This window comes from Asparagus officinalis, chromosome 8 (genome assembly GCF_001876935.1).
Source record: "Asparagus officinalis chromosome 8, Aspof.V1, whole genome shotgun sequence".
In the NCBI taxonomy this organism is placed as follows: domain Eukaryota; kingdom Viridiplantae; phylum Streptophyta; class Magnoliopsida; order Asparagales; family Asparagaceae; genus Asparagus; species Asparagus officinalis.
The window spans coordinates 28,026,591-28,041,588 of NC_033801.1; the positions used below are offsets into that span (position 1 = coordinate 28,026,591).

Genomic DNA, 14,998 nt, shown 5'->3' on the forward strand with positions numbered 1-14,998 from the left:
CGTACCTAGCTGCGATTCTAGAGAAGAGTGGGTATCTCGCTTTGCCGAGATATTCACTTAAGTTTCTTGTTTCCTTTGCAAGGCAACGAAACCATTCTTTTGAACTGATCACTCGGTGGTCCTCGAATTAACCCCGGTACAGGCAAAGATCCCGCGCAAGCAGAAAACCGATAAATGATCTCTGCATGTGTTCTCAGGATATCTTTCCATTTAATTTCATTGTAAAGAAAGTCTTATAAAAAGACTTAATTTTTCTTTTATTTTAAATCGTTGTAATGCCTGAAGTTGTAATGGATTCGAAAGTAATGAAACTGATTTCCGACGAGAACAACCCTATAAGCCTTACTTCTAGATGCATATCCCAAAAATATACCAACATTAATTTTTGAGTCAAACTTATCATGGTGGTCTTTAGTGTTTAAGATAAAACATTTATAACCAAAAATATGAAAATATCCAATATATAAGGTTTTGCCAAAAAAGAGTTCATAAGGAGTTTTCTTAAATTTATGTCTAATCAAAACACAATTTAAAACATGGCAAGCCGTATTCACAGCTTTCGCCCAAAAATACTTAGGCAAAATAAAAACATTTATCATTGTACATGTCATCTCTTGTATGGTATGATTTTTTTGTTCAATAACACTATTTTATTGTGGTGTTCTAAGAGCAGAAAACATATGAGTTATACCACGATGAGCACAAAATTCATCAAAAAATTTATATTAAAATTCACCACCATGATCACTTCTAATTTTAACAATTTTCAAAATTTTTTATTTTGAATTCTTTTTACAAAATTAGAAAATTCTTCAAAACATTCATCTTTATTTGCAAAAGATTACCCATGTAAAACGTGAAAAATCATCAATGATAACAAATACATAATGTTTACCTTCTAGAGAGGCAACACGCATAGGACCAAAGAGATCAAGATGTAATAATTGCAAGGGTTTGGAAGTATATACCTCATTAATAGATTTGAAGGTGTTCTTGGGTTGTTTACCTTTAGCACAATCTTCACAAATAGAATACTTAACAAAGGTTATATTTGGTAGCCCTTTTACTAGATTTTTCTTGGATAGCTTAGATATTAACTCCATGTTAGCATGTCCAAGCCTCTTGTGCCAAATCCAAGGATCTTTATCCACCGCGGTAAGGCACTTTACATCTTGATCTATTAGTTCATTCATCTCAAAAATATAAACATAAGATCTTCTTAAAGCAACAAAAATAATTTTATCATTCATACTAACAATACATTTATCCAACTTAAAAGAAATATCAAAACCTTTATCACTTAATTGACTAATACTAAGAAGATTATGATTTAGTCCTTTAACAAAATAAACATCCTCAATTATGGAAGAATGTATCTTACCAATATTACCAATACCTACATTTTACCTTTCCCACCGTCACCAAAGGAGACATTGCCTCCTTAAATCCTTGATAACTTATAAATAATTCCTTATTTCCCATCATGTGATGTGAGCAACCACTATCAAGGTACCATAACTCCTTACGTCTTGGGCGAGACGTTCCCTACATGTAAAAAAGTTGTAGAACCTTTAAGTACTCAAACTTTGGGTCCTTGAATATTAGTATTTTTGGTACCCTTAGGTACCCACATTAACTTATAAGAATCAATGTTATTTTTAATCCTTCAATGAGTAGAAATATGACCATATTTCATGCAATATATGCACAAAAACTTTTTCTTATATGTAGGAGCATAAGATTTATGATACCGTCTTCTATTAACATGATGATGACTAGAGTAAGCATGATTAGATTTAATTCTATTATTTTCAATTTCTAGCCTCTCAATTGTAGATCTTAGTAGTTTGTTTTTAATGTCTAGATCTCCTATCATTTCATCTTTGAGACCAAGAGAGGATTATAGTTGCTCAAACTTAGAATCACAAGAAACATGTAATTTTTTGAAAGAAGAGTATTCTTTCGCCACTCTTTTAAATTCAATGTTTAAGTCTTCTAATGTGGTTTCTAGTTCACATTGCATAAAAAAATTATTCACTTTCGGTTTCGAATTATACCTCATCTTCATGAGCTATGAAACAAACGTTTGGGTCATGAAGATCAATTTGGCGCTCTCAACATTGCTATCCGAATCGCTTGGTTCCGATTCATCCCATCCAGCGTACATAGTCTTCTTCTTCTTGTACTTCAAGTACTTCTCCTTAAGCTTGGGACAATCCTTAGCTAAGTGTCCCGGTTCATTGCATTCGAAGCATTTACCAATATGAGAAGGAAATTTGTTGTTAGATTGATTCTTAAAATTTTTATTCATTTTGATTAATCTTTATATCCTTCTAGAGAGGTGTGCCACTTCTCTAGAGACATCGACTTTACTATCCGAGGAGGATGAGTCATCAATTGCTCCTTTGAGCGCAATAGTCTTTAATTTTTGAGATGGCTCCTCGGTTACTTCCTCCTTCTCCTTGATCTTTTTCTCATGGACCTTAGGCTTGCCAATGAGACCATCAAGAGTAAGTGTTGTAAGATCATGAGCTTCCTTGGTGATCGTAACTTTAGGCTCCCACACCGGCGTCAAAGAACAAAGAATTTTGTAGTTCATCTCTTGGTTCGTCAACTTCTTATCAAGGCTATGCAATTCATTTATGATGTTAGTAAACTGAGAAAACATAGCATCAATAGATTCATTTGGAAGTATTTTAAACAATTCATAATCATGCATGATGTTGGCCTTTTTGTTTTGATGAAGTTATAACAAACAACTTACAACTAATATTATTTGTCTAGTGTTTGTGTTTTTTATTTATTATAGACAAACAATGAGTTGGAGGATGGATGGACAAGAGCTTTTATGATCATATCCTTTGGAGGATGGAAGGAATAGTGGTTGAAACCTTATAATTCAAGTTGAACATCCAAGTTCAAGCTTCATCTATGTTACCAAGATAGAGCTTCGTTGAAAATCACAAGCTTGGGTATATTTAGTATAGGTTTATATTATGGATTATGGGTATCCTTGTCATAGCGAGGGGGATTTCCTCCCTAATGACGCCTCTAAAATCACATGATTGAGCGATATTGATGGATGCATCCGCTCTGAGTTGAAATTTGATCTACATATTCTAAAACTCTAACACAACCAAGTTTTGGGCGGAATCCGGTCGCTCGTTATGACCCTCCATCGAGCCATGTGAAAAGCTTCTATTCCATTCAAAACCTATTTTTAACGTGTATAAAAATTGATACGGAGTGGATGAACGGTCAAACGACGACGGCGTTCATCACCTCCAACTGGTGTGTTTTGTGGGCTCAGAATATGTATGATTCAAATTCAACGGGAGCGCTATCATCCACGATGTCGGCTCGAATCGCATGTGACTTTAGAGCGCGTCATAGGGAAGGAAATCCCCCCTCCTATTGAACAAGGATACCATTAATCTCATATACGTGTATATATATATATATATATATATATATATATATATATATATATATATATATATATATATATATATATATATATATATATATATATATATATATATATATATATACACACACACACACATTTTAGTATTTGATTTTCATGTTTATAAAAATATGAAATTACAAATTTTATATTTATTGTTTTGTTTTGGCTTAGAATTATAGATATGAAACAATAGTTGTTTTCATATATACTTTCACATGTTTCATATTCTATTATTTTTGGAAAAACAAATGTGTTTTGTATTATATATACATTTTTGTGAAAATAATATATTATTCTTTATAAAATTAACATTCACTATATACATATTTTATTAAGTCTATAAAATTATTTTGTAAAGTTTCAAAATAATGTTTAGCTAAAATATCAAAAACATGTGTTTTGTTTTTTTATGTTTTGGACTAGTTTTGAAAAATGATAAGATTTTACTATTAGGAAGCGTAATTCTAAAAATTCCTTTTGTAACATGTTTATTATCATGTTTATAAGTATTTTTCCAAAGTTTTACATTTTTTTATTTTATTTGCTATTTTTAAAAGAGATTTAAAAATCAGATTTACTATTTAAAATAGGCTGATATCACGTTATCTGTCGACTGATCAGTCGATTGAAGAAAATATCTGGAATAGCTAAAAGTTTTTGTTTTTATTCTGGTCGACTGACTAGTCGACTAATAAGGTCATCAGTTGACTGATAAGGTCATTAGTCGATTGATAAGCTGGAAAATACCTACAATGATCAGCTCATCAGTAGACTAAAAAAACCCGTCAGTCGATTGATGCTGCAACGGCTAGTTTTTTTAGCTTTTATCTATTTTTATTTTTTTGTCTTTTTGTTGGGTTTCCTTGATCTTTGGGGTTTCCTATATATACCCCCTCATACCCAGCTCTGTTTTTATCTAAGAAAATTGTTTATACAAGTTTACAAAGGTTTAAATGGGTTTAAGTTTGTTTTAGTATTTGTTTGGTTTGTAAAGAAGTTGTCACAAATGGAGGAGATCATCTTTATTGTTTGAACTTCAATCTCCATCTCTCCATCTTGTTTTTCAGAGAAGTTTTTCTTAAACTCAATCCTAGCTATTTTATACGTTCCATCTTGTTTTTCAGAGAAGTTTTTCTTAAACTCAATCCTAGCTATTTTATACGTTTGAGCATAATTTCATAAGCTAAGTTTTTCTTAAACTCAATCCTAGCTATTTTATACGTTTGAGCATAATTTCATAAGCTAGACTTACATTAAGTTTATATTTGTTTTTACTTCTCGTTGTTCACACATAACCTATTGAGCTTATAATATTTTATACATAGTATAATTTGGGGTTGTGGGTTTGTGACATTGAGAGTGAGCTTAATTGAGTTCTCATATTGTTAGAGAACAAATCATTTGTTGTTAGCGAGCTAAATTGTGAGTTACACTTTGTAATACACTTGTACACCGAGAGGAGTGTATGGTGAGAGACGTGGTCGTCACAAAATGAGTGGGGTAGGTGGTAATGCCTAGAGGTAGGATGTAATTCCTAACACTTAAGGGAGACACGGACTAAAGACCAACACTTAGAGGGTGTAGAGTGTGATTGCAAGAATGTTGATTATAAAGTTTTCAATGAGCTAGAAAACTGAGTGTGATGTGTAAACATTTTCGGGTGAGCGTTGAAAACCTGGTGTGATAGTGGATTTCTTCTCGGGAGTGGGGAGCGGAGACCTAGGACGAAAGGTCCGAACTTCGTGATCACTTACTTGTGTTCGACTTTGTCATTGGCACATTTATTTTTATGTTTATCTTTTATCATCATTGTCTATAGTGCATTGTTTATATTGCCTTATCACACTTGTATCTTTTATTTAACTTGTTTTACCCTTGTGTATATTACATATCCTTGCATATTAGGTATTTCATATCATACTTGCTAGGATGTATTTGTTAATAGTTTTTTAATCTGTATTAAATCGGATTAGATTAGTATAAACCCTATTCACCCCCCCTCTAGGGTTCCTTCCTAGTGGCATTAGGGTTTTTCAATTGGTATCAGAGCTTGGTACTCTTTGATTTAAGGTTTAATCATCTTGAGTTAAAGATCCAAGTTATTTTATTTTGTGCTAATCTAGTCTTGAGATTTATTGTTATCTTTCTTGCATATATTTAGATATTATGAACATGCATTGTGCACCTTGTTTAGGCTATGATCCTAATATTGCTCCTAGAATAGATAATTTCCCCTATGACCGATGGTGTTCTAGATTTAATATTTTTGTTACACCTAGATATTTTGATTTATAAGAATTAATTGATAATGCTTATATTGTACCCACTTCAGAGAAATCCAAGTGAAATAAAAATGATAAAAGAATATTTACAATAAACAATATTTTGTTAGAATTTTTGCTAAACGCTTTTAATTCATTGTTTTCTAACAAGTTTGTTCATTTTGATAGCACTTTCACATTATGGAAACTCATAGAAGCGCATAAAGGGAACTTGGAGGCGATCCGATAAGCTTTGGAGGCTTCCTCTTCAAGTTCCATTGGAGCATCATGCACACAGGCACTAGGCGATAGCCCTAGTGATGTTTGCAACTTCGAATCCATTAGTGATTTATCTAGTGATGAACTTGCTTATGCTTTAGAAAAATTATTGCATGCCTACAACAAATTACATCATATCTTTTTAGATTTAAAAAATAAGCATGTTATTTTAAAATCCTATCATGAGAAGCTGGCTTCCAATTTTGATATCATTGAAAAAGAAAATATGATGCTTAAAGAAAACAATGATATTTTAAGTTTGGAAAATGAAAAATTGAGCTCATCCACTGCTAGCTGATCTCATGAAAAAGATAATATCTTGTTAGAAGTAGAAGCTAGTAAAAATAATTTAAGTTCATTTATAAATAAATATGTTTGCTCTACTTCTAATGTTAATGCTAATGTTCCTTATGATGAGTTGAATGTTGTTAAAAATCACATTTCATCCTTAGATTCAACTCTTAATACATGCATTAACAATTACGATAAGCTTATAAACATGTGTGCTAAGTCCCATGCTAAAACATCTAAACATCCTATTCATCATGCACACATGTATAGCAAAATTTACAAGTGCTATATTTGTGGTCGTAAATACCATTTGGCTAAATTTTTCTATGATGCACGTAAACCTACAAAATCAAATGTTCCTTATGCATCTCATCAAGCTTCATCATCACACATACATGCACATGCTAACAATGCTCATCATAAACATGCACGTGTGTTTAAATGTGATCTATGTGGCCGATTTGGCCATTTGGAAAAGTTTTGCTTTGATTTGAAAAAGATTTCACTTTTACCAAATAATTTTAAAAGACCACAGAAGTTTAAGTGTGATCATTGTGGTAGATTTGCTCATTTGACTAAATTTTATTTTGATTTGAAGAGAGTTTCACATTTGTAAAATGATTTTAAAAGACCATATTTATTTGCAAATGTTCCACGTGTACATCCATATGGTCCACAAAAATAAATGAGCCTCTTTCATTACACTTATTGTAATCGGAAAGGTCATTTGAGCAATTATTGTTATGACTGGACCTGTGCTCAAAATGTGCCCAAAAGAGATCATAACCCTAGGGCTTTAATCTTTAATGATAGGGGTCATATCCCTAGACTCTTCGGTACCAAGAGTAATTGGATACCAAAATATGTTTGATCTTTAAGCATAATTTTTTTTTGTTTTCATGTTCTTAAAGATGATTTTTAGGTTTCAAATCCATAGTTCATGATTCTTGTGTATTTTTTAATCTAATTTTGAACTATGAAAAATTTATTTTAATTTGTATTTTTGAATTCATTGTAAAACACTTCTATGATGATATTTATGTGTTTGTGCTTATGGATCATCAATTATGCTTTATAATGTATTCTATATGTGGTTTGATCAAGTCCTACAAAGAAAATTTACTTTTTTGATCAAACATCATTTTTGGATTTAAATCATGATTTATGATTTCATTTGAGTGATTTGTTTTTATTTGAAAACTTTTTTCATGATACTCATGTTCTTCTTTCCTTTGATTTCATAAATCCATTTTTATATTATTTTTATGTTTGAGTAATGAGTTACTATTTTCATATTAATATTTTTATATGTATCCTCATTGTATTTTTGTTTGTGAGTTATGTTTAGCATGCTTTCGTCTATGCTTGCTCACATATACTTGCCTTGGCCATCATTGTATATATTCCATAAAGCATTTTGATAGGGGGAGCCATCCATATTTCTTTTATTATGTTATACTCACCGTGGTTGTAGGTAGGGGAAGCCTTCGCTCTCCTTTCATTTCCCCCTTTTTGATGTTGTCAAAGAGGTAGAAATATTATGAATATATACTTCCTTGTTTATATTCATAATAATTCTAATTTATATTTTCATCTCGTATCATGCATATCTCTTTATGTAAATTATTTGTCATCATCAAAAAGGGGGAGATTGTTGGCCTTTTTGTTTTGAAGATGTTATAACAAACAATTTATAACTGATATTGTTTCTCTAGTATTTGTGTTTTTTATTTATTGTAGATAAACAATGAGTTGGAAGATGGATGCACTAGAGCTTTTATGATCATATCATTTGGAGGATGGAAGGAATAGTGGTTGAAGCCTTGCAATTCAAGTTAAAAATCCAAGTTCAAGCTTCATCCATGTTATCAAGATAAAGCTTCATTGAAGATCACAAGCTTGGGTATATTTAGTATAGATTTATATTATGTGTATTTAATACTCTAAGCTCAATATTATATACACACACATTTTATTAGTTTCTATATATATATATATACATTTTAGTTTTTGATTTTCATATTTATATAAATATGAAATTACATATTTTATATTTATTGTTTTGTTTTGGCTTAGCTTTATAGATATGAAACAATAGTTATATTCATATACACTTTCACATGATTCATATTCTATTGATTTTGGAAAAACAAACGTGTTTTGTATTATATATACATTTTTGTGAAAATAATGTATTATTATTTATAGACTTAACATTCAATGTATACATCTTTTATGAAGTCTATAAAATTATTTTGTAAAGTTTCAAAATATGGTTTAGCTAAAATATCAAAAACATGTGTTTTGTATTTTCATGTTTTGAACTAGTTTTGAAAAATGATAAGATTTTACTATTGGGAAGTATAATTCTAAAAATTCCTTTTGTAACATGTTTATTATCATGTTTATAAATATTTCTCAAAGTTTTATATTTTTCTGATTTTATTTGCTATTTTTAAAAGAGGTTTAAAAAATAGATTTACTATTCAAAATAGGCTAATATCACGTTACCAGTCGATTGGTAAGTCGACTGAAGAAAACGTCTGGAATAGCTAAAAGTTTCTGTTTTTATTCAAGTTGACTGACTAGTTGACTGATGAAGTCATCAGTCGACTGATAAGATCGTCAGTCGACTGATGAGCTGGAAAATGCCTATAACGGTCAGCTCATCAGTCGACTGATAAAACCCGTCAGTCGACTGATACTGTAACAACTAGTTTTTTTTTTATCTTTTGTCTGTTTTGATTTTTTTTTCTATATTTTTGTTGGGTTTTCTTGATCTTTGGGGTTCCCTATATATACCCCCTCATACCCAACTCTGCTTTTATCTAAGAAAATTATTTTAGTGTTTGTTTGGTTTGCGAAGAAGTTTTCACAAATGGAGGAGATCATCTTCATTGTTTGATGTTCAATCTCCATCTCTCCATCTTGTTTTTTAGGGAAGTTTTTCTTAAACTCAAACCTAGCTATTTTATACATTTGAGCATAATTTCATAAGCTAAACTTATATTGAGTTTATATTTGTTTTTACTTCTCATTATTCACACACAACCTATTGAGCTTATAGTATTTCATACATAGTATAGTTTGGGGTTGTGGGTTTGTGACATTGAGAGTGAGCATAATTGAGTTCTCATCTTGTAAGAGATAAAATCATTTGTTGTTAGCGAGCTAAATTGTGAGTTATACTTTGTACTACACTTGTATACCGAGAGGAGTGTGTGGTGAGAGACGTGGTCATCCCAAGAGGAGTGGGGTAGGTTGTAATGCCTAGAGGTAGGTTGTAATTCCTAACACTTGAGGGAGACACGGGCTAAAGACCAACACTTAGAGGGTGTAGAGTGTGATTGCAAGAGTATTGATTGTAAAGTTTTCAATGAGCTAGAAAACCGAGTGTGAGGTGTAAACGTTTTCGGGTGAGCGCTAAAAACCCAGTGTGATAGTGTATTTCTTCCTAGGAGTAGGGAGCGGAGACGTAGGACGAAAGGTCCGAACTCCGTGATCACTTTCTTGTGTTTGAGTTTCTCATTAGCGCATTTATTTTTATGTTTATCTTATATCGCCAGTGTCTATAGTGCATTGTTTATATTGCCCTATCACACTTATATCTTTTGTTTAACTTGTTTTACCCTTGTATATATCACATATCCTTGCATATTAGGTGTTGCATATCATGCTTGCTAGGATATATTTGTTAATTAATCAGCATTAAATCAGATTAGATTAGCATAAACCCTATTCACCCCTCTCTAGGGTTCCTTCCTAGTGACATTAGGGTTTTTCACATGAGGCACTAATTTTGGACTCCTTAACTTAGGGGGTTCTTTTATGAGTGATGCACAATTTTCCCCAAATTTCGTGTGCGGTTGCACACGTGGAAACCCTATTGTTTTCATTGGGAGTAAGTCCATTAATTAAGGTATTCATGGCCTTTATATTAATGTTTTCTTTAAGCCTCTCACCATCGGTCATACTACTACTACTATACTTCTCAAAATATTTCTTCTTTATAATGTCTAAGATATAAATATTAATGCATCGAAGATAAATCCCCATTCTAGCCTTCCAATTAGAAAACTTACTACCGGTGAAAAGTGGGGGTCTGGTGGTGGATTGTCCCTCAAGCATAAGCACATTCAAAGAAGCCAACCTAAAAATGTATAGAGACCAAGCTCTGATACCAATTATTGGTGATACCAATTGGAGGGGGGGGGGGGGGGGGGTGAATAGGGTTATGAGGCAATAAATATGCAAACAAAAATAAAACAATGTAATACACCATAAAATAAAATACTAAAACAATATAAAGGAGATGAGTTAGGAAATAGTTAACTAATTGTGACACGTGATATGTTCACAAGGTTCGGTTTACCGACCTACATCCCCGCTCCCAATTCTCGAGGAGAATTTTACTATCACAACCTAGTTTGGAAGCCGAAACTTCTTCACAATGATCTTCTCTTGAGATCTCACGACCACATAATAGATCTCCACAAGATCAAGCTCTCCACAAGTTATAAATAAAATAAAAGAAGCTCTCTTACAACAGCCCTATGGAAAGATAAAGAGATTGCAATTTGAAGCTTGGGATGTGGGGTTTGTAAATGTGAAAGCAAATGAAAGTTGATGCTCTTTTGAACAATAAACAACAAACTCAAGAGATTTTAAAAGTTTGCTTAGTTACTAAAGTGAATAGGGTTGGTGGGTATTTATAATTTTTCAATAGAACAGCAAAACCCCAAAGAAACAGACCGTTCAAAAACCAAGAAATCTGGAAACTGTACAAAACTAGCTGTTAGGCCGTCAATCGACTGATATTGTTCATCAGTCGATTGATGAGCTGGTCGTTACAGGCCAGCAACACGTGATCAGTTGGCTGATGAACTCGTCAGTCGACCAATGACATCGTCAGTCAACTGATTAGTCAACTAAATAAGAAACAAAAACTTTTTGATGATTCTGGCTAGTTTCATCAGTCGACTGATCCTTTGCATCAGTCAACTAATAACGGATTTTCAGCCTTTTCAGATTTTTAAAAAGGAATTTCCACGGCCTTTAAACAATAGTAAATAAATTCAAAAAATATAAACTTTGGGAAAAGTTTTCAAATATAATAACAAACTTGTTTGAAAAGGAATTTTGCAAGAAGGACCTCGTATTTGTGAAAACTTAACGTTTAACAAAAGTGTCAAAATACGAATATTGAAAATGTGTGAGTGTGTTATTCCAAGAGCTTCAAATGTAATCTATCATACTGTTTGCCTACATTAATCACTAGAGAGAAATAAAAATGCAAATATCCCTCACATATAAGAATACGATTTCTTGGTCTTGATATTTGCTCATATCTTTGATGAAGCTTCTTGAGTGTTGTGCTCTTGACAACTTTGCTTCATCACTTAGCCTCCACCTCCTTGATATCTTTGTTGTAGCTTGTTGTTCCATCCAATCCTCCAGTAAATGTACTAATAAGCTTGATATTCTTGTAATCTACAATATTACTCAACAAGCAATTAGTACTAATAATAGTGGTTGTAAAACATCATCAAAACATAAAGGCTAACAGAAAGACGGTCATTTTGGAACCCCTCACGAATAGCCAATCACCATCATATTAAATGCATAATTAGAGTCATCATTAGATCCTCCTTTAATGTCTTAATGACTTATCGGACATTGCCAGCACCGTACTCGCCTTATCACCGTCGCATTAATCACAAAGGTGACACATTCCAATCACATGAGACATTTATAAAGTCTTAGTTGAATATGTTGACTACCTGTACTTGGTCGAGATTATATTAATATCCTCATCAACTCACTACAAACAATCACATTGTCTACTGACCAAAGGTACACAATTTTGGCACACTTAGAAAACTCTATTAGTTCTTTTCCCCTCTTCAGATCATAACTAACTTGATTATCGGAGGAATCATCGGAGAACCCAACTCTAGTTAACGGATCAGCCATGAAAGGAGATCAGCCATGTAAAGGAGATCAAGAGACTCTAACGTTCTTTTCTCCTCTAACATATTGCACATGCATAGGACTCTCTTCCTATTAGGGGATCAGTCATGAAAGGAGATCAAGAGACTCTAACCTCTTTGAAATTAGCCCTAAATCCTGTTGTTAATCATCTATGCATCAATAGTTTGGAGCCTCTTTTTCTTCTTTGTATAAGATGGCTCATTCTGATCATTCAGATTGATCTCAATCCCTCCTATGGATGAAACACATAATGCGGGCTACATCACTCAAGCCCAACTAGAGGAATTTCCCTAATGGATCTCTTGATCTCTTCAATAACAAGTTGATTCCTCCACAGATGAACTTCTCAGTAGTGTTGTTCCCCAACAAACTTATCTATCGTTCATAGCTCCTCCCCTTGGAGGCCAATCTGAATAGCCTGTGCAGGAGGAGCGCACTGAATACAAACCTCCTCCACCTTGCCAACAAACTCGTTCTACCTTACATCCTCCACAATTACCGTAGCATATGGAGGCAATTAGAGAGAGTCCCAGTCTCAGCTATGAGCATGCCACATGGACGACATTGCACTGTGCTAGATATATCCACACACCTCTAGGGTCCTCTGCCAATAATTTTGCATCTGGTTACAATTGGAGAAATGCAAAACTCTTACGAAGTTTAAAATGTCACTCTGATATCCTTAATTTCACACATGGCTGCAGTTCAAGGTGAACCTAAGGATGTCAAACCTGTCATGCATCTAACACTGTGCAACAACATGTTTCACCATCACAGTAATATCTCTCTAGTGGAATCAAATACAAAAAGTGAGGGTACAAGCAGATATAGTAAATATGACAATATAATGAACACAATATAAAGAAGAGATACATTAACATTTATAATTTTGTTTCAACAAAAAAAAAGAAATACATCTGAAAATCTAAAATAAGAGTAATAATTCTCTAAACACAAGAGTCAAATGAAAATAGTACTAAGGCACTCAGCCTCCAACATGAAATGCATCTCTAAAAACTAAAAACAAATAGTAAGCTACTGTGGAGCACTAATTAACTACTAATAAATAATAGTGAACTAGAGTAAATCTTCATCAACCTGTGAGTCTACGGACGCCTGATTCACTGCCTGAAAAAGATGGAAACAACGAGGGTCAAAGCACTAGTGAGAACATCTTCACCACCCCAGGGGAAGGGGGTTAGGTGTATAAAAGTACAAGATACAACAAATATAGATTTATAAATCCTACAACCTAAACTAAGAGTAATTAATATTTAAAAATTCACAACACGAGAATAAGTACCTCGAGCGAAATAATCCAAATAAGAAAACCCTCATATATATACCATGTATCTTAAATTGTGGATCGCTAAATATTAACTCCAAAATCCTATGGATAAAATAATTAACAAAGAACAAAATAATTAACAAATAATAATATAATACCAAGCCTCATCCATAACAAATCATATCATAGCAACTCACATTTCCCTGGGGTGGTTGGCGCGGAAACAAAAATAAATATTCAATGAAAGATCTCGTCTAGGATACATAGTGCACAATAAACCATAGCCTTATACTTTAATCTCGAGGCAGGAAACATGGGAGAAAATTTACAATTTTGTTTGATTCCTTACAAAGAAAAATAGTATGGAGTATAGGTGCTCACAATATCCCGTGGCTCAGCATAACATTTTGCAGTTCACTGTAGACGTAAAAAAATACCTATAGCTTCCAGCATGCAGCTCGAGACGAAGAGAAGGTGATGAACGTCATTATCTATGTCAAAGAGGATTATTTGATACTGTAAAGTAGCAAACAAGCACACAAAATGAGTCGGCAAAGCGTACTAGTTAACAAAACACGCAAAACGATGAAACGATGGAGAAATGATACAACCAAGGCTGTGTTTCGCACCCAAAGTGCAAAACACTTAGGAGTGTTTTGTACCTATGTGTGAAACACCTAAAGTGTTTCGCACATGGTGCAAAACAACCAAGGTGTTTCTCACACATGTGTGAAGCACCCAAGGGTGTTTTGCACTAGTCAGGACTCCCGGATGCGTTTTAACGGTTTTCGATATGTTTTAACGGTTTTGGAGCCTCCCTAATTACTTTGAGGATATCCTTAAATGTCAGAGAGCTATTACTAACTGAAGATAAGGCTAAATCACAAATTCTTATCTGAAAATAGGGCATCCAAAGCTTATAAATACACCCCTAGGGCCCTTATACACGAGTAATCTGGAATTTCAGAGCTTGGAGGTAAGTTGCTATCCCTGTGAGAGGAGAGCAATGAATTTCAGATCTAAATGCGAGATCTTGGTAAGTTTTTTAATATAAATAGGAGGAGTTCGATAGATATATAGCCCCTACATCAGTTTCCTTAAGATCATACTGTTGTTGGATATTGAGAAGAGTACTTATCTCACATCGTTGAGAATTTACATCAATTCTTATTTCTTCTACGAAACGAGATCAACCGAATTTGATACTCAACGATCCACGGATCAAAGAGACCCCGACACATGCAAAGATCTCACGTAAGTAGCGAGCAATAAACGATCCTGTGTGTGTTTTTAGAAAGTCTTTATTTATTTTTATTCGTGTAAAAAAGTCTTATAAAAAGGCTCCTTCTTTCGAACCTTGTAATGGATTTTGCAATAAAAATTATTTTCGATGCAAACACGCTGGTGGCTACAGTGGAA

At 33.2% G+C, this 14,998-nt stretch overlaps 1 protein-coding gene across 1 annotated transcript in view; it reads right to left on the reverse strand.

Moving 5' to 3' along the window:
• LOC109821053 overlaps positions 2,324–14,998 on the reverse strand; it is a 23,200-nt gene continuing 10,525 nt past the window's right edge. The window contains exon 5 of the mRNA XM_020387247.1: positions 2,324–2,627. Coding sequence (XP_020242836.1) covers positions 2,324–2,627 — 304 coding nt within the window. The remainder of the gene's footprint in view (positions 2,628–14,998) is intronic.